The following is a 24,936-nucleotide window of genomic DNA, read 5'->3' on the forward strand; positions in this document are numbered from 1 at the left end:
TGCTGTGGCTCATGCCTATAATCCCAGCACTTTGGGAAGCCGAAGTGGGTGGATCACCTGAGGTCAGGAGTTCGAGACCAGCCTTGCCAACATGGTGAAACCCCATCTCTACTAAAAATACAAAAATTAGCCGGGCCTGGTGGTGCATGCCTATAATCCCAGCTACTCGAGAGGGTGAGGCAGGACAATCACTCAAACCTAGGAGGTGGAGGTTGCAGTGAGCCAAGATCACGCCACTGCACTCCAGCCTGGGTAACAGAGCGAGACTCCATCTCAAAATAAATAAATACATAAATGCATATATAATCTAAACAGAAAAATATGGAAAAAATAGAGAAAGATGACAAAGAGATACCCTTCAAATAATGCACCATGCCCAAATAAATTCACAAGAGAATTCTATAAAGCATTTAATGACCAAACAACACCAAAGTAGTGCTAATTCTTCCAGATACATTTATTCTGTGAAGGGGGCTGAGACAGTTTGAGGGTGAGCAAATTGATTCCATATTTGTGGTGTTGAAAATATTCTGAGGGCCTAAGCAGATCATTCTGTGGAAGGGTAATCATGTATACTGAGGAACATATTGGTCTATTCTACAGTTGAGAAGTTGTCACTATTTCTATTCAATGTGAGTTTTCCCATAGACAATGAGGACTGACTTCTGGGAACAGGCCTTCCCACAATCACCATATATACAAGGTGTCTTTCCTATATGGATTCTGATGCCCAGTAAAGTATACATGCTGGCAGAAGGCCTTCCCACAGTCACTGCATCTGGAGGGTTTCTCCCCAGTGTGTCTTCTCTGATATGTAATCATCTGTGATTTCCAGAAAAAAGTCATTCCAGACTCAGCACATTCAGGGGTTTTCTCCCTAGGATGAGTTTTCTGATGTATAATGAGTGGAGACTTTCCACGGAAGGCCTTTCCACATTCACTACATTCATTGGGTTTCTCTCCAGTATGACCTCTCTGATGTAGAATGAGATGTGACTTCAGGGAAAAGGCCCTCCCACACTCAGTACACTCATAGGGTTTCTCCCCTGTGTGAACTCTCTGATGAATAATGAGGAGTGATTTCTGGGAGAAGGTTTTGCCACATTCACCACACTGATAAGGTTTCTCCCCTGTATGAATTCTCTGGTGTATGATAAGAGGTGATTTCTGAGAGAAGGATTTTCCACATTCAGTACACATATAAGGTTTCTCTCCAGTATGAAGTCTTTGATGGCCAGTGAGGTGTGACTTCTGGGAAAAGGCCTTCCCACACATAAGGTTTTTCTCCTGTATGAATTCTTTGATGTCCTATGAGGTGGGACTGTTGGCAGAAAGTTTTCCCACATTCACCACACTTATAGGGCTTCTCTCCAGTATGCGTTCTCTGATGTATAATGAGCTGTGTTTTCCGAGGGAAGGTCTTCCCACATTCAGTACATTCATAGGGCTTCTTCCCAGTATGAGTTATCTGGTGTATAAAAAGGTGAGACATCTCACAGAAGGCTTTCCTGCATTCACTGCATTCAAAGGGCTTCTCTCTGGTATGAACTCTCTGATGTATAATTAGATGTGACTTCTGGGAGAAAGCTTTTGGACACTCAAAACACTCATAGGGTTTCTCTCCAGTATGGACTCTCTGATGAACAGTGAAAGGTGACTTCCGGGAGAATGCTCTTCCACACTTAGTACATTCATAGGGTTTCTCCCCAGTATGAATCTTCTGATGCACAATGAGGTGTGATTTCTCACTGAAGGCTTTCCTACAATCTCCACATACATATGGTTTCTCTCCAGTATGAATTCTTTGATGTATAATGAGCTGTGACTTCTTGATAAAGGCTTTCCCACACATACTACAAACATTGGGTTTCTCTCTGGCTTGAAATTTCTTATACTGAACATGGGCTTGCTTATGACTGAGAACTTTTTCACATTGACTATCTCCATAGGGCTCCATTCCAGTATGAATGAAGCCTTCCTTCTCAGGCACAGAACAGGAAGCATTATACTTAGGTGGTCTCCCACATCTAAATCTCTTAGTGGGGTTCTTTCTTGCATAGCTCCTGTTATAATTTAGTAAGTCTGAATTAGACTTCAAGCGATTTTCACATGAATCAAACTTATGGAATTTTTGACTTAAAGGAGCAAGGTCTGTGCACCGATTGAACATTTTCCCAAATGCACTGTACTTGGAACCCATCTCATCAGTCAATGTTTCACGACTGATGACTGTGACCTGCCTCAAAACTCTGTCTTGATTTCCTTGATATCTATCTATCTGATTATCAATATGCCAGATTTTTAAAACAGAGTACAATGAATTATCCTTTGGGGCTCTTTCTAGTATCTCCCTTTGAAATAAAACTTCTCCAGAAATGATCTGCTGGGAAGATTCAAGGCCTTTCACTCTGTCTGAAGGAAGAAGAAAGAGGGAAAATCAAATACACACACACACACACACACACACACACACACACACACAACAGTTGGCAATGAACAGAGGTACTAGGAAGGTGGCTGTTGTAGAATGAATGTTATAAAGGAGGCCTGATAAATTTTAAGGAAGAAAAAAGATAACAGATGTCAGAGATGTCAAGGAAGAAGAAGATGCCCGCTTGACCATGTACCCAATTCTCACTTACCTGGGTAGATCCACCTTGACAACTCACTGTCTATGATCCATGGGTCCTTTCCATGTTCCAACTTAAAGATTACATCTGGTTTTATACCTGAACACCCTGTTAAGAGAAAATTGTAGTGGCTTTGGCCTTGGCAGCTCAGAAATTCATGAAGAGAAGCACTTGCAGGGGCCTCCCAGCAAAGTTGGATCCTTAACTCACACCGTAACATAAAAATAAATTCTAGATATAACAAAAGTATAAACATGAAAAACCAAAACTATAAAAGAACACACTCTATTAAAGGAATATCATAAAGGTCATGGTATTGACAGCGCTAAAGGAAGGATGAGGAGGATTTGATTCATTGGTACACAGGGAATCTGCCCTTACCCATGGAGACCAGGTGATTATAGGTCTCCACCATCACATCCCTATGCAGGGTCTTCTGAGTAGGATTCAACTGCTGCCACTCTTCCTGCGTGAAGTCCACAGCCACATCCTCAAATGTCACTGGTTCCTATAACAGCACATTCCTGTACAATCTGCTCGTTCTGGTCATTTTTACCATAGCAGTACATGTAGGATGCCTACTTTGCACTTTGCCCAGCATACTTTATGAGAGAAACAATGTAAAACCCTGCCATTAGCAAGAATAGTTAGTGGAACAGAACAGACAGTCTAGAAATAGATACAAATAAAAATGGGAAATTTAATATATAATAAAGGTAGCATTTTAAACAGGAATGGAAAAACAGACTATTCAAAACTGGAGAGCTATCAGAAAAAAAAGTAACTGGATTCCCTACCTCACACTATATACAAAAATAAATTCATGACAAAAATTTAAATGAAAAAAGAGAAACTATAAAATAAAGACAGGAGAGGTTTTAAAAACTAATCTTTGAGTGGAGAAGACTCTTCTAAGCATGCCCCAAAACCCAGATGCCACAAATGAAAACACTGATAAATGTGACTACTTTATGTATTACATGGCAAAATATATCAAACAAACTCAAAGGATATGACTAACTAGGGAAAAAATATACACATAACAGATAGGATGGACAAAGAGTTAATTTCCTCCATGTATAGAGAGAGCTCCTACAAAGCAAGAAGAAAAAGACCAATAACTTTTTAAAAAATGGTTGATATGGTTTGACTCTGTTTCCCCACCCAAATCTCATTTTGAATTGCAATCCCCACTTGTCAAGTGAAGGAGGTGATTGAATCATGGAGGCAGTTTCCCCCATGCTGTTCTCATAATAGTGAGTGAGTTCTCACAAGATCTAATGGTATTATAAGCGTCTGGCATTTCCCTTGCTGGCACTTCTCTCTCCTGCCACCATGTGAAGAAGGTCCTTGCTTCCCCTTCCACCATGATTGCAAGTTTCCTGAGGCCTCCCCACCCCCGTGGAACTGTGAGTCAATTAAACCTCTCTCCTTTATAAATTACCCAGTCTTGGGTATTTCTTTATAGTGACATGAGAACAGACTAATACGATGGTCAAGGGACATGACCATCATTTCACAGAAAATAAAATGCAAATGTTTTTTAAACATGTAAAAAGATGCTCAACTTCACTCACATGAAGATAAATGCAAACTAAGACAAGACAGCATTTTTCCCTTACATATTATCAAAGATGGGCATTTGATAAGTCACTGGTCAAATGCTATGACTAGGGATAAGTCACAGTGACTTAGGGTAAGTTAGTGAAGATGTCAAGAAGCAGGCATACTCAAATTGTCTGTGGTGTACGGTATATTTTGAAGGCAATTAATTTGGCAATATCTATCAAAATTTATAATGTATACATCCTCTGACTCGCAATTTGGTTTCTAGAAGTTATTCTACATAAACATTCACATATGTGAGCAAATGACATGTGTGAAGACACTGCTCTACAGTACTATTTATAATAGCAAAAGAATGGAAACCACCTCATGGGAGATTGGATGAATAAATAATGCTACAATCTCCATAAGGGAATACTATATGCAATTATAAAAAGCAACAAAGAAGGGGCCAGATGTGGTGGCTCACGCCTGTAATCCCAGCCCTTGGGGAGGCAGGGGCAGGTGGATCACTTGAGGTCAGGAATTCAAGACCAGCCTGGCCAACATGGCGAAACCCCGTCTCTACTAAAAATACAAAAATTAGCCGAGCATGGTGGTGCATGCCTGTAGTCCCAGCTACTCAGGCGGCTGAGGCAGGAGAATTGCTTGAACCCAGGAGGCGGAGGATGCAGTGAGCCGAGACTGTGCCACTGCACTCAAGCCTGGGCGACAGACTGAGACTCTGTCTCAAAAACAAACAAACAACCAGCCTGGGCAACATGGCAAAACCCTGTCTCTACAAAAAATTAGCCGGGTGTGGTGGCACACACCTATAGTCCCAGCTACTAGGGAGGCTGAGGTGAGAGGATTACCTGAGCCTGGGAGGTCAAGGCTGCAGTGAGGCAAGATAGTGCCACTGCACTCTAGCCTGGGCAACTGGGGTGAAACCCTGTCTCAAAAAGAAAGAAAGAAAGAAAGAGAGAGAGAGAGGGAGGGAGGGAGGGAGGGAGGGAGGGAGGGAGGGAGGCAGGCAGGCAGGCAGGCAGGCAGGCAGGCAACAAGGAAGATCTATATTAATTGATATGCCACAATATCTAAGATACACTGTTAAGTGAAAATAAACATTCATTCACTCAGCAAGCAGTTATTGAGTACCTAGCGAATACCAAGCACTATTCTAGGAACTGGGGATACAGCAGGAAAAAAAACCTGGCAAAAATACCTTCCCTGAAGGAGTTTGTATTCTAGTGAGGGGAGACAGACAAAAAGGTTGAGAGAAAAATCACTACCTGGCCAAAAAAAAAAAAAAAAAAAAAAAAAGTTTGCAATGTGCACTTCAAAATCACTCATATACAAAAAGCTCCTGGGAAACCATAAGCAAAGACAAGGAAAGAGGGATTCACAGAGAAATACAATATGGAAAATAAATATGTGAAAAGATGCTGAAGCTTATTTAATCCCTATAGAAAAGCAAATGAAAATGAGATATAATGCTTAATCATAAAAACAAGAAGAATGAAAAATACAGATGATGGCTAATGGTGGCAGGAGGGAGGGGGAACCTTGGGAAACAGGTGGGCTTTCTTGTAAACAATTTGTGGCCACATGTTCAGCTGATTACACAGTATTGAAATACAATTTGGGCTGGGCAGGGGGGCTCACGCCTGTAATCCCAGCACTTTGGGAGGCCAAGGTGGGCAGATCACTTGAGGTCAGGAGTTCGAGACCAGCCTGCCCAACATGGTGAAACCCAGTCTCTACTAAAAATACAAAAATTAGCCGGGCATGGTGGCAGGCACCTGTAATCCCTGCTACTCGGGAGGCTGAGGCATGAGAATCGCTTGAACCTGGGAGGCGGAGGTTACAGTGAGCTGAGATCATGCCACTGCACTCCAACCTGGGGGACAGAGTGAGACTTTGTCTCAAAAAAATATATATATATACGATTTGAAAAATACTCTTTAAATTTATAAGTCTGTGTGCCTCTGACCTAGCACACTCATGTCTGAGAATGTGGCCTACACAAATACTTCACAAATATAAAAAGATATCTTTATATGGTTGCTTTATTTGTGACTTCACTGCTTGAGAGGTCTGGTTAGGTCATGTACTAGCTGTGTGATCTCTGTGCCTCATTTTCTTCATCTGAAAAATGGGAATAACAATGGTACCTAGCACAGAGGGTTCCTGGGTGAATTAAATAAGTTAATCCCATGATATTTTATAATAGCAGTGCCTGGCACATGATAAGCACTGAGTAAATAGTAGCTATGATTCTTCTTATTATTATTACTACTGTATATAAAAGAAAAACTAGAAATAACTTTTTTACAGCCCATCAACAAGGTTCTGGTATCCTGCAAACATTAAATGGACATTTAATGGACATTAATTTGACAATGTAGATCAGTAGACAATGTAGATCAGGACATAGCAAACTATAGCCTGCAGGCCAAATTTAGCCCATCATGTGTTTTTCAATGGCCCACAAGCTAAACTGGTTTTACACGTTTTCTTTTGAGACAGTCTTGCTCTATCAGCCAAGCTGGAGTACAGTGGAACAGTCTTGATTCACTGCAACCTCCTCCTCCCGGGCTCAAGTGGTTCTCCTACATCAGCCTCCTGAGTAGCTGGGACCACAGGCGCATGCCACCATGCCTGGTTAATTTTTGTATTTTTTTGTAGAGATGTGGTTTCGCCATGCTGCCCAGGCTGGTCTAGAACTCCTGAGCTCAAGCAATCCGCCCACCTTGGCCTCCCAAAGTGCTGGGATTATAGGCGTGAATAGCTAGCTGTATCTGGTCTGGTTTTTACATTTTTAATGATTGGAAAAAAAGTCAAAAGAAGAATATTTTATGACACATGAAAATTATATGAAATCCAACCTTCAGCATCCATAAATAAAGTGTTATTGAATCACAGCCAGGCTCATTGGTTTACATATTGTCAATAGCTGCTTTCTACCTAAAAAAGCAGATTTGAATAGTTGCAACAGGGGCCGTATGGCCCACAAAGCCTCAGATACTTCGATCTGTCCCTCTACAGAAAAAGTTTGCTGACCCCTGACTTAGAGGAACTGGACAAATTACTTGAAAATTACAATTTACCAAACCAGACATAAAAAGAAATAGAAAATCTGAATGGTAGTATATCTTTTAAATAAATTGAATATGTAATTTAAAACCTTCCCACAAAGAAAACTCCATACCCTGATGGCTTCACTGGGGAGCTCTTTCAAACATTTAAGAAGGAAATAGGCCGGGCACAGTGGCTCATGCCTGTAATCCCAACACTTTGGGAGGCCGAGGTGGGTGGATCACCTGAGGCCAGGAATTCGAGACCAGCCTGCCCAACATGGTGAAACCCCATCTCTACTAAAAATACAAAAGTTAGCTGGGCGTGGTGGCGGGCACTTGTAATCCCAGCTACTTGGGAGACTGAGGCAGGAGAATCACTTGAACCTGGGAGGCGGAGGTTGCAATGAGCAGATATCGTGCCATTGCACTCCAGCCTGGGTGACAAGAGTGAAACTCCATCTCAAAAAAAAAAAAAAAATTTAAGGTGGAAATAATACCAATATTACCCAAATTTTCCCAGAGAATATAAAGAGAATACTTTCCAACATGAGGCCAATGTAACATGATACCAAAAGGTGACAGAAACAATAGAAGAAAGTAAAATTACAGGCCCTTATGTCTTATGAACACAGTAGTATAAACCCTAAACAAAATATTAACAAGGGATTGGCTAGATCATGATGATGATGACGATAGGAGTAGGTGGGGATAAAAGATAGATAAAACAAGCTTGGTTATCAGTTGATAATATTTGCAGATGGGTAATTACAAAAGGGTTCACTAAAATGTCTACTTTCGTATATATTTTATATTAGGCAAGAAAAGAAAGTAGCAGAACGGAATAGAAACAGTGTGTGTATTTTTTGTGTGTGGTAAAGAAAAAATACATGACAATAATGAGATCACTTTCACACATTTACACATCCATCTACACACATAGATGGAGTTATAAATGCATAAAGAAAAGAGATCCTCCTCAAACCAGATAATCCTAGTTATGTCGGGGAAGGAGGAAGAAGTAAGATTGGAGATATTTCACTTCCTTTTTTTTTTTAAACTATATTGTTTACATTCTTTGCCCCATGTATAGATTACCTTTTCAGGGAGAAAAAAAAAAAAAAACGACTAAAATTGGAAGAGCAGAGAAGGAACTGCCTTGAGTTGGGTTGAGACCCCACAAACTCTGAGATGACAGCAAAGGAGCCATGGAAAACAAGGAAACTATCCCACTCTCCAAGCCCCTGCCAGAGAACTTTAACTAAAAACAGTCTCTTTAGAACAACTACTGACAATACCACCCTGGACTGAAAACCACTGACCTTCAGGAAAACTCAGTAATAAAATTCCTCAAGTTAAAGTCCCAGAAATCTTGACTTGCTAAGGAGTTGGACTGATTTCTGTGGAGAATGCAAATCACATTATTGATCATGTTATGGTACCCTTTTCACTGAAGCTGCCAGTCAAAATGTTTTGCTTATAGTCAAAATTTTAGCTAAGTTTCTATGAAGTAAGGCCAGGTGATCTGTGTATCTTCACAGCAATTTTGCCTGTTGATCATCTATTCTCTCTAAATTTCTCTAATCCTTATTTTCAACTAATTGCCCTTTCTCATTTTGTTGTGGGAAAACCAAGTGGCAAACAAATAACTTACCTGGGACTCAATCATTTTCTGTTTCTCTTTGGAAAGCAGTTGGGGGCGGGGTGGGGTGCAGAAGAGTCTTCGGAGATCAAGCTGAGTTAACCACTCTTCAACAGCTGGATGTGACAATGTGTTGCTTGTTAATTCATTGATGACTTGTGTTTCTCATCTGACTCGGTAATTCCATTTCTGGAACTTCGTCCTAAGGTAATAATCATGGATATGTGCAGATATTTAACCACAGAAACCTTCAACCCAGTTTTGTCTTTAACACCATATTATTGAAAATAACACAAATGCCCAGCACTAAAGACTGCTGCAAAGGCAGGCAGCCCTTAAAAGCAACACTCCAGATGATTAAAAAAGGTTCAGGAAACACCACCAGCAAATGTAAAGTATGGTCTTGTCTGGCTCTTTACTTGAATAAACAAAAGAAATTTTTGAGATAATCATGAAAGTTTGAACCCTGACTAGATATTTGATAACATTAAGGAATTTAACCATTGATTATCTGAAGATATTATTGCTAATTATTTTACCTTAGGGTAACAGCATCAACCTTTAAGGCCTTATCTTTTACATAATGAAGCATGTATGGATGAAAATATATGTCTGGGATTTGTTTCAAAATAATAAAGACTACCCATGTAAAAAGTCATTGAACTGCATACAGGCCGGGTGCGGTGGGCCAGCACGTTGGAAGGCCAAGGCGGGTGGATTGCCTGAGCTCAGGAATTGGAGACCAGCCTGAGCAACATGGCGAACCCCATCTCTACTAAAAAAATACAAAAATCAGCCAGGCGTGGTGGTGCATGCTTGTAATCCCAGCATGTTGGGAGGCGGAGGTGGGCAAATTGCTTGAGCCCAGGAGTTGAAGACCAGCCTGGGCAACATAGGGAGACCCATCTCTACAAAAAATTAGCCTGGCGTGGCGGTGCACAGCTGTAAGCCCAGCACTTTGGGAGGCTGAGGCAGGCAGACGGCTTGAGCCCAGGAGTTCGAGACCAACCTGGTCAACATGGCAAAATTCGCCTCTACTAAAAATACAAAAATTAGCCAGGCGTAGTGGTGGGCGCCTGTATTCCCAGCTACTAGGGAGACTGAGACATGAGAATCACTTGAACCCAGGAGGTGGCATTTGCAGTGAGCCGAGATTGAGCCACTGCACTTCAGCCTGGGCAACGAGCAAGTGAGGAAAGAGGAAAGAAAGGCAAGAAAGGCAGGAAGGAAGGCAGGAGGGAAGGCAGGAAGGAAGGCAGGAAAGAAGGCAGGAAGGAAGGCAGGAAAGAAGGCAGGAAGGAAGGAAGGAAGGGAGGGAGGGAGGGAGGGAGGGAGGGAGGAAGGCAGGAAAGAAGGCAGGAAGGAAGGAAGGAAGGGAGGGAGGGAGGGAGGGAGGAAGGCAGGAAAGAAGGCAGGAAGGAAGGAAGGAAGGGAGGGAGGGAGGGAGGAAGAAGGAAGGAAGGAAGAAAAGAAAAGAAAAGAAAAAAGAAAAGAAAAGAGGGAGGGAGGAAGGAAAGAAGGAAGAAAGGGAGGAAGGGCATTCCGGGAGGAAGAAGTGAGGGGGTGGCCTAGATGAGGACTTGGCAAACTTTTTCTGTAAAAGGGTCATATGGTAAATGTTTTCAATTCTGTGGGTTCTGTGGTCTCTGCTGTAACTACTCAGCCCTGCTATTGCAGGTTGAAAGTAGCCCTAGACAGTACATAAACTAAAGGTGTTCACTGGCTGTGTTCCAATTAAACATCATTTTTGGGCACTGACATTTGAATTTTATATCATTTTCATGGGTCACAAAATATTCTCCATTTGATTTTTTTCCAATGATAAAAAGTGTGAAAAAACCATTTCTTAGCTCATGGCTGTATTTTTTTTTAAAAAAGCAGCATGTCAGATTTGGCCCACTGCCCAGTTTTCCAGCCCCTGGTCTAGATAAAACAAGATGGGCCATGAGTTGATGACTGATGAGACTGGGTGGTGGGCATAATGTGGGTCCGTTATACAATTCCCTCTATTTTTGTGGATGCTTGAAAATTTCCACAAGAAAGGTTTATATTTAAGTATTACCATAGAAATAAACTAAGTCGTACTATGGGAATTAAGTTAATGGCATGGAAACATCACTGTAAAATGAAGAAGAGGCAGAACACAAGAATGTATTCCTAATTGTTTAATAACAGAATAACAGGCCAGGGGTGGTGGCTCACACCTGTCATCCCAGTACTTTGGGAGGCCAAGGCAGGAGGATTGCTTGAGTCCAGGAGTTCGAGGCCAGCCTGAGCAACATAGTGAGACCTCGTTTCTACAAAAAATAAACAAAATTAGCCGGGCGTGGTGGTGCACACCTGTAGTCCCGGCTACTTGGCAGGCTGAGGCAGGAGAGTCACTTGAACCCGGGAGGCGGAGGTTGCAATTTGCTGAGATCACTCCATTGCACTCCAGTCTGGGCAACAGAATGAGACCCTGTCAAAGAAAAAAAAAAAAGGAAAAGAAAAGAAAACAAAAGAAAAAATACCATGTAGATCACACATTCTCACTGGGGGTTGATACTGCCCCCAAGGGGACAAAAATTAGTTCTTGGAGGCAAAACAAAACAAAAACAAAAACAAAAAAAACTTCTTAGATATTACAATGGTTTGTGACCCTCCAAAGCAACCCTAGCTGACAAAACCTTATTTCTTGGTATTTAATTTCCTTCACCAGATTTTGGTATTACATGAGCAGCAGTAACCTTGAGTTCAAGGAAGATCCATGAAATATATACAAAATCAGTGCTGCAAAACTATGGCGAATAGGTAACATTCAGGTATTAACTCACTTCTCATCCCAAGCCTCACAGGGTAGGCCCTGCTATTATCCTCATTTCGCAGTGGGAAACTGATGCCTAGAGAGGTTTCATGAGTTGTCTAAGATCACACTGCCAGTGATTTAGAGCGAGGTGGTAGAGGAACAAAAAGTAAAGAACTCCTCCCAAGCTGTCCTAGCACTAAGATTTTCAGGCAACACCCCTTGCTTCTGGATGCCCTAAAAAATTAGTTATCCTCCTAAATTCCACAGGACATTGTCTGTTTTTGTTTTTTGTTTTTGAGATGGAGTCTCGCTCTGTCGCCCAGGCTGGAGTGCAGTGGCGCGATCTCGGCTCACTGCAAGCTCCGCCTCCCTGGTTCACTCCATTCTCCTGCCTCAGCCTCCCCAGTAGCTGGGACTACAGGAGCCCGCCACCACGCCCAGCTAATTTTTTTGTATTTTTAGTAGAGACGGGGTTTCACCGTGTTAGCCAGGATGGTCTCGATTTCCTGACCTCGTGATCCGGCCGCCTCGGCCTCCCAAAGTGCTGGGATTATAGGTGTGAGCCACCACGCCCAGCCGATATTGCCTGCTTTTTAACCGAAGAATGTGCTTTACAGTTCAAAATTAACTGAAAATCTTCATATTTAAAGCCATAAAATGAAAAGAGAAGCCAAAAGCTGGAAGGAGATATTTGCAAAACACATACCACTACTAAAGGAGTGGTATCAGAATATATAAAAACAATTCCTGGCCGGGCACGGTGGCTCACACCTGTAATCCCAGCACTTTGGGAGGCCGAGGTGGGTGTATCACCTGAGGTCAAGAGTTCGGGACCAGCCTGGCCAACATGGCGAAACCCCGTCTCTACTACAAATACAAAAAAATCAGCCAGGCGTGGTGGCAGGCGCCTGTAATTCCAGCTACTCGGGAGGCTGAGGTAGGATAATTGCTAGAACCCAGGAGGTGGAGGTTGCAGTGAACCATGATTTCTCCACTGCACTCCAGCCTGGGCGACAGAGTGAGACTTCGTCTTAAAAAAAAAAAAAAAAATTCCTACAAAACATTAAGAAAAGGGCAGAGAGTCCAACAGAAAAATGAACAAAAGACAGGCCCCTCACAAAAGAAGATCTCCAAGTGATGAATCCATATAAGAAAATGTGCTCAAACTTATTGGTCATGAGGGAAATACAAATCAAACCACCAAGTCGGACTTCTCCATCGGAATGTGGACACCACAGGGGCAGAGATTTTTGTTCATTCATGCACATATGATTGATCTGAAAGAGCCACCCATCATGGACCCCACAGAATGTCAACACTGACCCCACACACTCCCATTCTTGTCCTCATAGACCCTCATCCCTCACCCCAGATCCCCCTATCCACTCACCCCACGGACCAGCATCCCTCACCCTACAGACCACCCATCACTCACCCCAGACTCCCTTCACCCATCCCATAGAAGCCCCATCACTCACCCTTACAGACATCATCAAACACCGCACAGATCCCCCATCACCCCACAAACTCCCATTTGCGTAACCCACATACTGTTACCCCTGGTCCCACAGGCTCCCCTATCACTGTTCTCCACGTCACTCAATCCCCTCCTCAGGCCCTCCACTTATCTCCATCCGTCACTGATCACATAGACCCGCAGCACTCAGCCAGGCCCCTCACCCCGGCTCTGCTCTCAAGCCGGGCTTGGCTCCCCGCCTGCCCAAATGCGTTCAACATCCCCCGAAAGGCCATTTCCCTTCCAGTCTTCCCGGAGAGATGTCAGGGTGACGAGGGAGCTTATCTTTCGCTGGCTCCGAAACAGCCGCGAAGCCGAGCTCTACCAGTAACAAAAATGGCGTCATTCCGCCAGCGCCAGGACCTCTGTCGCTGGCCGTGGTCTCGCACTGCTTCTGGAGGCTCCCATTCCAGCCAGAGGAGAGGTGCGTTTGGGGGCCCGGGGAAGTCCTCGTGATATCTCCGAGTTTGGGTATTCGGAATTGATCCTACGAAAGCAGTGTGAGGCTTGGAAGGGCCGCGACTTGTCCGGGTGAGTGGGCGTTCCCGGCCACCAGAAGAAGCACGGCCTGAGCAAAGGCGTGGCGACATGGCAGGGTGGGAAGCGGGGAAAGTGGGAAGGCTGGACAGAGCACCCCCCGGGAGATTCCTCCGCAGAAGTGAATTCCTAAAACGTCTGGAGAAAGGGAAGAGACCTTTGACATCATGCAGCCTTTCAGGGGGCTCACACATACCCGCCCACTTCTCCCCACCTGGCCTCGGCGCCCTGCCGCCTTCCTATTGTTCCTGCTTGGCGTCAGGACCCGCCCCCATCTGTCACTCACTGCCCACCGGTCCTCCATTGGCTCCTTTGAACACGGAAGGGCCCACCTTCACCTGTCATTTACAGCCTGGACTTCTGCCTGCCCTAGTTCAAGTAGGCTTATATGGCCTTTTGCAGCCCGTATCAAAACTAAAAGAGTTCATAGAGTCAGAGGTTCGAGGTAAAACCTAAGGGACATTGGTTTTAGACGACTTAACAAAGGGCTGGATTGGAAGTCAGCCCGGAACAGGATTGCAGAGTTAACAAAGGTTCATGTTCGATACAAAACGGGAACTCTGATGGTTACAATAGTTAAGAAAGTCCTAGGATTCAAGACCTCTATCAGGGTGTATGGATGGAGAAAACATTAACAAATATCCTGCTTGAAGATCAAATCAGAGGGGCACTGGTGGTGCAATAGTAACCCAATTCCAAAGTTATTTCAGAGAGGCCTTAAATGGAAGGTTAACTTAGACCCAAGTCTGAGCCAAGACCAGAGACCCATTAAAGTCACGTGATGTGGTTAACAGAGCCCCGGAATTCACAGCCTATACCAAAGGGGTAATGATGGTGGAAGAATTAATCAAGGTCTGACTTCAAAGTCAAACCAAATGGCATTCATGATAAAAATGTTAACTGAGGGCCGGGCACAGTGGCTAACACTTGTAATCTCAGCACTTTGGGAGGCCAAGGCGGGAGGATCACTTGAGGCCAGGAGTTAGAGACCAGCCTGGCCAACATGGCAAAACCCTATCTCTACTAAAAATACAAAAATTAGCCAGATGTGGTGGCACATGCCTGTAGTCTCAGCTGCTTGGGAGGCTGAGGCATGAGAATCGCTTGAACCTGGGAGGTGGAGGTTGCAGTGGGCCAAGACTGTGACACTGCACTCCAACCTGGGGGACAGACAAAACTCTGTCTCAAAAAATAAAAATAAGAAAAAAATGTTAACTGAGGGCCGGGCACAGTGGCTGACACCTGTAATCCCAGGACTTTGGGAGGCTGAGGCGGGAGGATCATGTGAGCCCAGGAGATCAAGACCAGCCTGGGCAACATAGTGAGACTCCATCTCTATAAAAATAAATGTTAACTGAGGATTGGGGCTGGTGGATACAGGAGAAGGGGCACAAGTAGCTAAAAAGTTAGTACAGCCTTGATTTTCTGTACATACCAAAGGATCATAGATGGAGAGGACTCAACTGAGGCCTGCAGTCAGTGTAAAGATCTGAGGGATGCAGAGTGTAGTGGCTCACTCCTGTAATCCCAGCATTTTGGGAGGTGGAGGCAGGCAGATCACTTGAAGCCAGGACTCAGCATAGCCAACTTGGCGAAAACCTGTCTCTACTAAAAATACGAAAATTACCCAGACGTGGTGGTGCATGCCTGTAATTCCAGCTGCTTGGGTGGCCGAGGCATGAGAATCACTAGAACCTGGGAGGCGGAGGTTGCAGTGAGCAAGAACTGAGGGGCAGTAATGGGGAAACAGTTAACAGACATGCAAAAAGATTCACATGTAAATTGCCCTGGTGATGGAAAAGTGAACAGAAACTCAAGCTTAACACATAGACCCAGGATTATTAATTTTCCACCCTCAAAGCCCTGAATTCTCTCTCTAGATCCAAACCCATTAATAGTGGAATGGATAACAGATTCCCCAGTTCAAGGTAAAATTAAGGGTTGATTTAGGTTGGAAGAGTTGATAGAAGCCCAGGTTGGAGAGCACAGATAAGAGACTTTGATGGTGGAATTGCTAGCAACAGCTGGGGTTTGAGGTGAGGTCAGAGGGATAGGGATGGTGGAAGAGTTAAGAAGGACATGGTTTGAGTATAGACCAGACGGGCCATCAATGGTGGAATATTTCAAAGATGCCTGTATTCATTTCCTGTTGTTGCTATAGCAAATTATCACAGACTTACTTGCTCAAAACAACACAAATTTATTATGTTACAGTCCTACATGTCAGAAATATGATATGGGTTTCACTGGGCACTCCCTACAGAGGCTTATGAGAAACTCCGTTTATTTGCTTTATCTAGCTTCTGCTAGAAGCCACCTGTATTCCTTGACTCATGGTCCCTTCCTCCATCTTCAAAGCTGACAGTGTAGCATCTTCACATTGCTCTCTGACGGTAACCTGCTTCCATCATCACGTCTCCTTCTCTAACTCAAACCCTTCTCCTTCCCTGTTTTATATATATATGGAGAGAGAGAGAGAGAGAGAGAGAGAGAGAGAGAGAGACAGGATCTTGCTCTGTCACCCAGGCTGGAGTGCTGTGGTGTGATCAGACACTGTAACCTTTAACTTCGGGGCTCAAGCGATCCTCTCACCTCCGCCTCTGGAGTAGCTAGGATTACAGGCACACGCCACCACGCCCAGCTAATTTTTTTACTTTTCTTTTTTTTTTTAGACAGAGTCTCACTCTGTCGCCCAGGCTGGAGTGCAGTGGCGCAATCTCGGCTCACTGCAAGCTCTGCCTCCTGGGTTCACGCCATTCTCCTGCCTCAGCCTCCCAAGTAGCTGGGACTACAGGTGCCCGCCTCAACGCCCGGCTAATTTTTTGTATTTTTAGTAGAGACAGGGTTTCACCATGTTAGCCAGGATGGTCTTGATCTCCTGACCTCCTGATCTGCCTGCCTCAGCCTCCCAAAGTGCTGGGATTACAGGCGTGAACCACCACGCCTGGCCATTTTTTAACTTTTGGTAGAGACAGGGTCTTGCTAGGTTGCCCAGGCTGGACTCCAATTCCTGGCCTCAAGCAATCCTCCCAACTCAGCCTCCCAAAGCGCTCCCTCATAGAGGGAGGACCCTTGATTACATTGGGCCCATCTAGATAATCCAGGAAAATCTCATCTTAAAATTCTTAATCACATCTGCAAAGTTCCTTTTGCCATGTAAGGTAACATATTCACAGGTTCTAGGGGTTGGGAGAGGGATATCTTTGGGGGGACTATTAATCTGTCTACCACAATGCCCAATGTTTAAGTCAAACCAGAGGGCCAATGGGGGCGGAGGATTTGATTGAAGCATAGGGTATTAACAAGAGAAAACGATCAATGGTTTGAATCAGATTTAAGTTCACATAGGATGGGCCTAGATGAGGGGTCCAGGCTGTTACGTCAGAATTGCATCAAGGGCCTGAGTTCAAAGTTAAAGGAAGTTCAAAGTCAAAGTTCAAATTTCAAAGGAAATTGATGGAATCTCAACAGAGATCCTGAGCTCTGGATCAAAGCCCCAGGAGCACTGGTGGTTAAAAAAAAAAAAAAAAAAGTTAACAGAGGCCCAGGTTTAAGATCTACAATATAGACACATTGATGGTGGAATAATTAACAGGTTTGAGGGTGGGCTGGGTGCGGTGGCTCATGCCTGTAATCCCAACACTTTGGAAGGCCGAGGTGGGCGGATGACAAGGTCAAGAGATCAAGACCATCCTGGCCAACACGCTGAAATCCCGTCTCCACTAAAAACACAAAAATTAGCTGGGCATGGTGGTGCACTCCTGTAGTCCCAGCTACTCGGGAGGCTGAGGCAGGAGAATTGCTTGAACCCGGGAGGCAGAGGTTGCAGTGAGCCGAGATCATGCCACTGCACTCCCACCTGGTGACAGAGCGAGACTCCATCTCAAAAAACAAAACAAAACAAAACAAAAAATCTGAGGGTCATTGATGATTAAAGACTTAACAGGGCTGGGTGCAGTGGCTCACACCTGTAATCCCAGCACTTTGGGAGGCTGAAGCAGGAGGATCACTTGAGCCCAGGAGTTCAAGACCAACCTGGGCAACATAGCAAGAACCCATCTCTACAAATAAAAAAATAATTAGCTGGGTGCAGTGGTACATGCCTGTAATCTCAGCTACTCCAGAAGCTGAGGCAGGAGGATCGCTTGAGCCCAGGACTTCGAGGCTGCAGTGGGCTGATTGTGATACTGCACTTCAGCCTGGGTGACAGAGCAAGACCCCTAAAAAAAAATTTAACAGCCAGCCAGATTCAATATCAAAAAATGGGAGCATTAATGCTAAAATCTATAACTGAGCTCTAGGTTTAATATATAAATCAGAGTGGGAAAACTAATGGTGTTAAGAAACCTGGATTTAATTCACAGATCAGAAGAGGCATTGATGGAGGAAAAATAAAAAGAAGTCAGGTTTGGTTTTCATGCTAGAAATGAGTTGATGATGAAATAGTTAACAGAGACGCCCCAACAAGTGGGGCATTAGGGGTGGAAGCATTAACAGAAGTAGGCATAAAGAGAAAACTGAACAGTCCAGGCACAGTGGCTCACGCCTGTAATCCCAACACTTTGGGAGGCTGAGGCAGATCACTTGAGGTCAGGAGTTTGAGACCAGCCTGGCCAACATGGTGAAACCCCATCTCTATTAAAAATACAAAAATTAGCTAGGCGTGGTGGCACATGCCTGTAATCCTAGGTACTCAGGAGGCTGAGGCATAAGAATCACTTGAAACCGGGAGGGGGAGGTTGCAGTGAGCAGAGATCGCACCACTGCACTCCAGCCTGGGCAACAGAGTGGAACTCCATCTCAAAAAAAAAAAAAAAAAGGAAGAAAGAAAGAGAGAAAACTGAACAGAGAACCAGGTGCAAGGTCAGGCCTGAGTGGCAGTGAAAGTGGAAGAGTTAACACAGGACCAAGATCAAGGCTCAGATCTGAAGGCCATAGATGGCAGAAATGTGACCCAAGGCCTAGATTCAGTGTGGAGAAGAGAGGACACATAATCTGCTGTGTAGCCCTAACTAAAGCCACAATCATGTCTAGACTTCATCAGTGTTATGCAGTAGCTGCTGTGCACTGAATTGTGTTCCCTCAAAATTTGTATGTTGAAGACCTAACACCCTACATGACTGCATGGGAGATACGGCCTATAAGAAGATGATTAAGGTTAATGATGTCAGAAGGTGGAACCCTGATTGGAGACAAGTGTAAGAGACCCAAGAGATTCTCTCTCCGCCATGTGATGACACAGCATGAAGGCAGCCATCGGCAAGCCAGAAAGAGAGGCTTCACCAGAAACCAAACCTTTCTGGAACCTTGATCTTGGACTTTCCAGCCTCCAGAACTGTGAGAAAATAAATTTCTATTGTTTAAGCCATCTAGTCTATGGTATTTTGTTATGGCAACCTAAGCAGACTAATACAGTAGCTATGTACATCTTTAAGATTTCTCTCAAATATGTGGGAAACTATGTATGACAGGACCCCTGGAAGTTAAGAATTTTCATGATGATCAAAGCCCTTCTCAGTAATTTTTTGATGCTTCTCTCTAGACATGTCCACAGGAATTTTTAAAAATAAAATGTTTAGGCAGAGCACAGTGGCTCAGGCCTATAATTCCAACTCTTTGGGAGCCCAGGGCAGGAGGATAGCGTGAGCCCAGGAATTGGAGACCAGCCTGGGCAACCTAGTGAGATCCCATCTCTACAAAAAATGTAAAAATAATAATAATAAAAAATAAAATAATCTTTACAAAAATTTCTGATGCAGTAAGTAATGCCTTTCATGCATACTCCTGGACTCTAGACCCAGAGCTTCTGATCCAATAAGTCAAGGATGAGGTCCAATACTCTGCATTTATTTTAATGCTTTATTTGGAAATAATTTCAAACTTACAGAAAAAGTTGCAAAAATAGTACAAAGAACTCTCATATACCCTTCATCCAGATTCTCCAAATGTGATTATTTTATCCTATTTTATTTACATATATATAACATATATGTACATATATATGGTGCATATTATATATATATACACATAATTTTTTCTGAATCATTTAAATATAAATGTCTGTTGCAGGAAGTCAGGGACCCCAAACGGAGGGACTGGCTGAAGCCATGGCAGAAGAACGTGAATTGTGAAGATTTCATGGACATTTATTAGTTCCCCAAATTAATACTTTTATAATTTCTTATGCCTGTCTTTACTGCAATCTCTAAACATAAATTGTAAAGATTTCATGGACACTTATCACTTCTCCAATCAATACCCTTGTGATTTCCTATGCCTGTCTTTACTTTAACCTCTTAATCCTGTCAGCTGAGGAGGATGTATGTCGCCTCAGGACAATATGATAATTGCGTTAACTGCACAAATTGTACAGCATGTGTGTTTGAGCAATATGAAATGTGGGCACCTTGAAAAAAGAACAGGATAACAGCAATTGTTCGGGGAATAAGAGAGATAACCTTAAACTCTGACTGCCGATGAGCCGGATTGAACAGAGCCATATTTCTCTTCTTTCAAAAGCAAATGGGAGAAATATGGCTGAATTCTTTTTCTCAGCAAGGAACATCCCTGAGAAAGAGAATACGCACCTGGAGATATAGGCCTATGAACGGCCCCCCCCAGGTGCACCTGTCTCTTATGGTCAAGACTGCAGGGGTGAAATAAACCCCAGTCTCCCATAGCACTCCCAGGCTTATTAGGAAGAGGAAATTCCCACCTAATAATTTTGGTCAGACCGGTTGCTCTCAAAACCCTGTCTCCTGATAAGATGTTATCAATGACTATGGTGCCCGAATCTTCATTAGCAATTTTAATTTCACCTTGGTCCTGTGGTCCTGTGATCTCACCCTGCCTCCACTTGCCTTGTGATATTCTATTACCTTGTAAAGTACTTGATGTCTGTGACCCACACCCTATTCATATACTCCCTCCCCTTTTGAAACTCCCTAATAAAAACTTGCTGGTTTAACGGCTTGTGGGGCATCACAGAATCTACCGACATGTGATGTCTCCCCCGGACGCCCAGCTTTAAAATTTCTCTCTTTTGTACTCTGTCCCTTTATTTCTCAAGCTGGCCAATGCTTAAGGAAAATAGAAAAGAACCTATGTGAATATCGGGATAGGTTCCCCAATAAATGTCAGCCTGGCAAGGTGGCTTAGGCCTATAATTGCAGCACTTTGGGAAGTCAAGGTGGGATGATCACTTGAACTAAGGAGTTCGAGACAAGCCTGGGCAACATGGCAAAATCCCATCTCTACCAAAAATACAAAAAATTAGCCAGGTATGGTGGCACACACCTGTGGTCCCAGCTACTCAGGAGGCTGAGGTGGGGGGATTGCTTGAACCTGGGAGGTGGAGGATGCAGTAAGCCGAGATCATGCCTCTGTACTCCAGTCTGGGCAACAGAGTGAGACTCTGTCTCAAAAAACAAACAAACAAACAGAAACAATAAATGTCCCTAAATACTAGTGTGTTTTTGCTAAAGAAAAACAGAGAAAACAGGACATTGCCTTATATAACCACAATATAATAATCAAAGTCAAGAAATTAACATTGATACAGCACAATTATCTAATCTTTAAACCTTTTTGGGCTGGGTGCGGTGGCTTGAGCCTGTAATCCTAGCATTTTGGGAGGCCGAGGTGGGTGGATCACTTGAGGTCGGGAGTTGGAGACCAGCCTGGCCAACGTGGTGAAATCCCATCTCTGCTAAAAATGCAAAACTTAGCTGGGTGTGGTGGTGGGTGCCTGTGATCCCAGCTGCTTGGGAGGCTGAGACAGGAGAATTGCTTGAACCCGGGAAGCAGAGAGGTTGCAGTGAGCCAAGATCATGCCATTGCTCTCCAGGCTGGGTGACAAGAGTGAAACTCTGTCTCAAAAAACAAAAACAAAACAAAAACAAAACCTTTTCAAAATATGCCAATAGTCCCAATAATGTTCTTTACAGCAAAAGACAACTTTTTTTCTGTTCCTGGATCCAGTCTAGATTCTGCTTTGCATTTATCTGTCTCATCTCTTCAGTCTCCCTTAATCTGTCCTTTCTTCATCTTTTATGACATTGGCCTTTTTTGAAGGACATAGGCAGGTTGTTTTGCAGAATGTACCTTGGGTTCATACTGACATCTCTGATTCCAGTTCAAGGTCTCAGGATTATTTTAGCCCTACCTCCTTTCCAGATTTGTAATGCCTTTCTCAGACAGTGAGAAACATGGCTCTCATTATCTCTATTTTACTCATTTGTTCAATCCTCATATACACATAAAGTAGTCTCAGAATTCCTAACCATACCCCTGTGTTAAAAAAAAAATCACTAACTAAATTACAAAATTTGGCTGGGCATGGTGGCTCATGCCTGTAATCCGAGCACTTTGGGAGGCCGAGGTGGGAGGACCACTTGAGCACAAGAGTTAAAGATTAGCCTGGGCAACATAGGGAAACCCCATCACTATTTAAAAAATAAAAATAAAAAAGTACAATATTTGCATACAGTCATTTTTGCTTTTTGTCTTATAGTATCCAGTCAAAATAACTGTTTCCCAAAGTTACTCAGATTAGCTATTTTCTTCCTCACGCCCATTAGCGTGGTTATGTTATTCATTTGTAATATGCTTAGGTTCCTTTGTTTCTATTTATGTTCCATTTTGGGTCCCCCCAAGCCTAGTTTATTTTAATGTATTTATTTTTTCACCTACTTCCTCACTTTTCTATATCTATTTTTGCAATATGTGAAACACTACTATGCTTTTAAAAGAGGCAAAACTATACCAAAAGAATAAAAGTGTTCCTCCCTGCTCATCCCTACTTCCCATCCCCTCCTTTCCACCATGTTCCTACCCATCCCCTTTAGGTAAAAATCTCATTCATTATTGTTTCATGTGCAAGCTCAGGATGAAAGTGTTGGGCCTTGGGAGGTGCATTCCCATGATCCCATGCTCCGGTTCCCTTCTGCAGTAAATGTATCCAAAGGCCTGACCGTGCTTCTTAGATTTCCTGGGTGTAATGTATTGAAGAGGGTGGGGGAATTCACCTGAGCTCATGGTTGTGGGATCACCCAGAAATTGAGGAGTTTCACTATTTTATTTAATTTAGGGTTTAAAAAGGTAAAGTGTGTTCCATATACCTGCAAGAAAACAGCCAGTTTATGGCAAAAACGGTGCTATCTTGAAGCAAATCCACCATCATGATCAACGTTTGACTCCTGCATACCGAAGTGTTCTGCAGTAAGGTTTTTAAACAGTTCCTGCAGTATAGATAACCTTAATAATAAGCTTGTTTAACCTGCCCAGTTTTCTTTCTCTTTTCTTTTCTTTTTTTTCTTTTCTTTCCTTTCTCTCTCTCTTTCTCTCTTTCTCTCTCTCTCTCTTTCCTTCCTTCCTTCCTTTCTTTCTTTCTTTCTTTCTTTCTTTCTTTCTTTCTTTCTTTCTCTCTCTCTCTCTCTCTCTCTCTCTTTCTTTCTTTCTTTCTTTCTCTTCCAGAGTCTCGCTCTGTCACCCAGGCTGGAGTGCAGTGGTGCGATCCTGGCTCACTGCAACCTCTGCCTCTCGGGTTCAAGCAATTCTCCTGCCTCAGCCTCCAGAGTAGCTGGGATTACAGGTGCCTGCCACCCACACCTGGCTAATTTTTACATTTTTAGTAGAGACAGGGTTTCACCATGTTGGCCAGGCTGGTCTCAAACTCTTGACCTCAAGTGATTTGCTCGCCTCGGCCTCCCAGTGTTGGGATTACAGGTGTGAGCCACTGTGCCCGGCCTCCCCAGTTTTCCAGAGTTTTGGCAAGCAAGTCTAAGACCAGACTGGCTGGACGTGTCTTTACTCTAAAAGCATGCTATAGAAAGAATACTTTCTGATGGGTGGGTGTGGGGTTCCACCCTCTTAGAGCTCCCTGAGATGGCTTGCATTCCTAAGTCCCTATTAAATATTCCTTTCTGAGAACTGGGTTTGTCAGTCTTATTCTTCTGCCTTTCAGTTCCCTTGGCCTTTAGGGGTGGGTTTGCATATACCAGCTACTGTGGAACATTTGCTGAGCCAGGCAGGAGCTGAAGAACTAAGAAATTGATCCTTTTGTAGTTCCTAAGCATGATGATTAGGTGTTCATGTGCTTATGTGAGATGTGCCTTTCTCGAACCTTGTTATGACATCAGCACATTATTCATCTGATATGAAAAAAAAAAAAGAAATGGGTAAGGGGAATGAAGCATCTGTGCGTGAAACTCCAGGGTGGCCAGGAACATCTATGTGGGGTGGTGTGACACCTCTGTTAGCTGCTTGTGGACCTCCGCATGAGTAATGGGACATCCCGAAAACTCAAAAGGAGTTATTAACTGAAAGCCATATAGTGCACTGCGATAGGGAAGGGTGGTGGATAACCTATCCAGTGGGCTGGCCACTTCTCTGGGCTGTTCATTTGGCATTGGAGGCCCAGCTAGCAGCAGAGATGAAAATTAAATGGCTGGGGAAGGAATTGCAACAAGAAAAAGACACGTGACTTTTGACTTTTCTCCTTGCATCCAACATAATGAAGAAAATTGACGACCAAGAGAACAAAAATTGAAACCTTAGCATGTAGATAGATTGGTCCGCCTAGGGGGAATGAAATGGAAATGACCAGAAATTAAAGCTGTCATAACTAAGCCTGATTGGGATATGAAAATTTGGAATCCCTGGGAATGTTGTGGAGAGGAATATTTCGATGACATAGAAGTCATAGCTGAAGAGGGGAATGAAGATCTTTGGCAAGCTCGCCCCTCGTGCACAGGAAAGTGAAAGCTGAACAACTCCAGCAAAATTGGAGTTGGCCGATCCAGGAGAATCTCACAATCAGTGTATATCACTCTCACTATCACTATCTCACTGCTACAGAACTCTTAAAGATTGCAAAGACGTTTAAACAACCACCTAAGGAACCACTGACCTCTTAGATGGTCCAATTGTGGGACACAGGGTTTTTCTTTAGCTGGGAATCAAGCAGAGAAAAATGATTAATATCATCACCCACCTGGTCCTGCAGCAATGCCTTCATAACCCAGGAAGAATAGCCTTATGGAATGGATTATTCTAGCTATGAGAGAGGCTTGGCCTAATGAGAAAGATTTACCAGGAGGGACAACCTGCTGGTGGTCAATCAAAGAGGCCCTGGGGCTTCTCTGGGAATTAGGAATGAGGCAAGCCATCTATACCTGGGTTTTCACAGGAACTGATATAGCAGT

General features: G+C 43.6%; 1 protein-coding gene and 1 non-coding gene across 2 annotated transcripts; one reads left to right on the forward strand and one right to left on the reverse strand.

The window, feature by feature from the left end:
* Window positions 1-433: 433 nt before the first annotated feature.
* On the reverse strand, window positions 434-13,234 carry ZNF630 (zinc finger protein 630). The gene is given in 7 exon segments (XM_016943993.3): window positions 434-1,273; window positions 1,275-2,412; window positions 2,643-2,738; window positions 3,012-3,138; window positions 8,907-9,096; window positions 11,235-11,352; window positions 13,158-13,234. Coding segments are annotated over 5 exon segments (1,962 nt in total). The 5' UTR covers window positions 8,922-9,096; window positions 11,235-11,352; window positions 13,158-13,234; the 3' UTR covers window positions 434-687.
* A 10,551-nt stretch (window positions 13,235-23,785) lies between these two features.
* On the forward strand, window positions 23,786-23,889 carry LOC112207229 (small nucleolar RNA U13). Its single transcript, XR_002941680.1, has one exon. It is a non-coding gene; the product is annotated as a small nucleolar RNA U13 (small nucleolar RNA).
* Window positions 23,890-24,936: the final 1,047 nt, after the last annotated feature.

Source organism: Pan troglodytes, chromosome X (genome assembly GCF_028858775.2).
Source record: "Pan troglodytes isolate AG18354 chromosome X, NHGRI_mPanTro3-v2.0_pri, whole genome shotgun sequence".
Lineage (NCBI taxonomy): Eukaryota > Metazoa > Chordata > Mammalia > Primates > Hominidae > Pan > Pan troglodytes.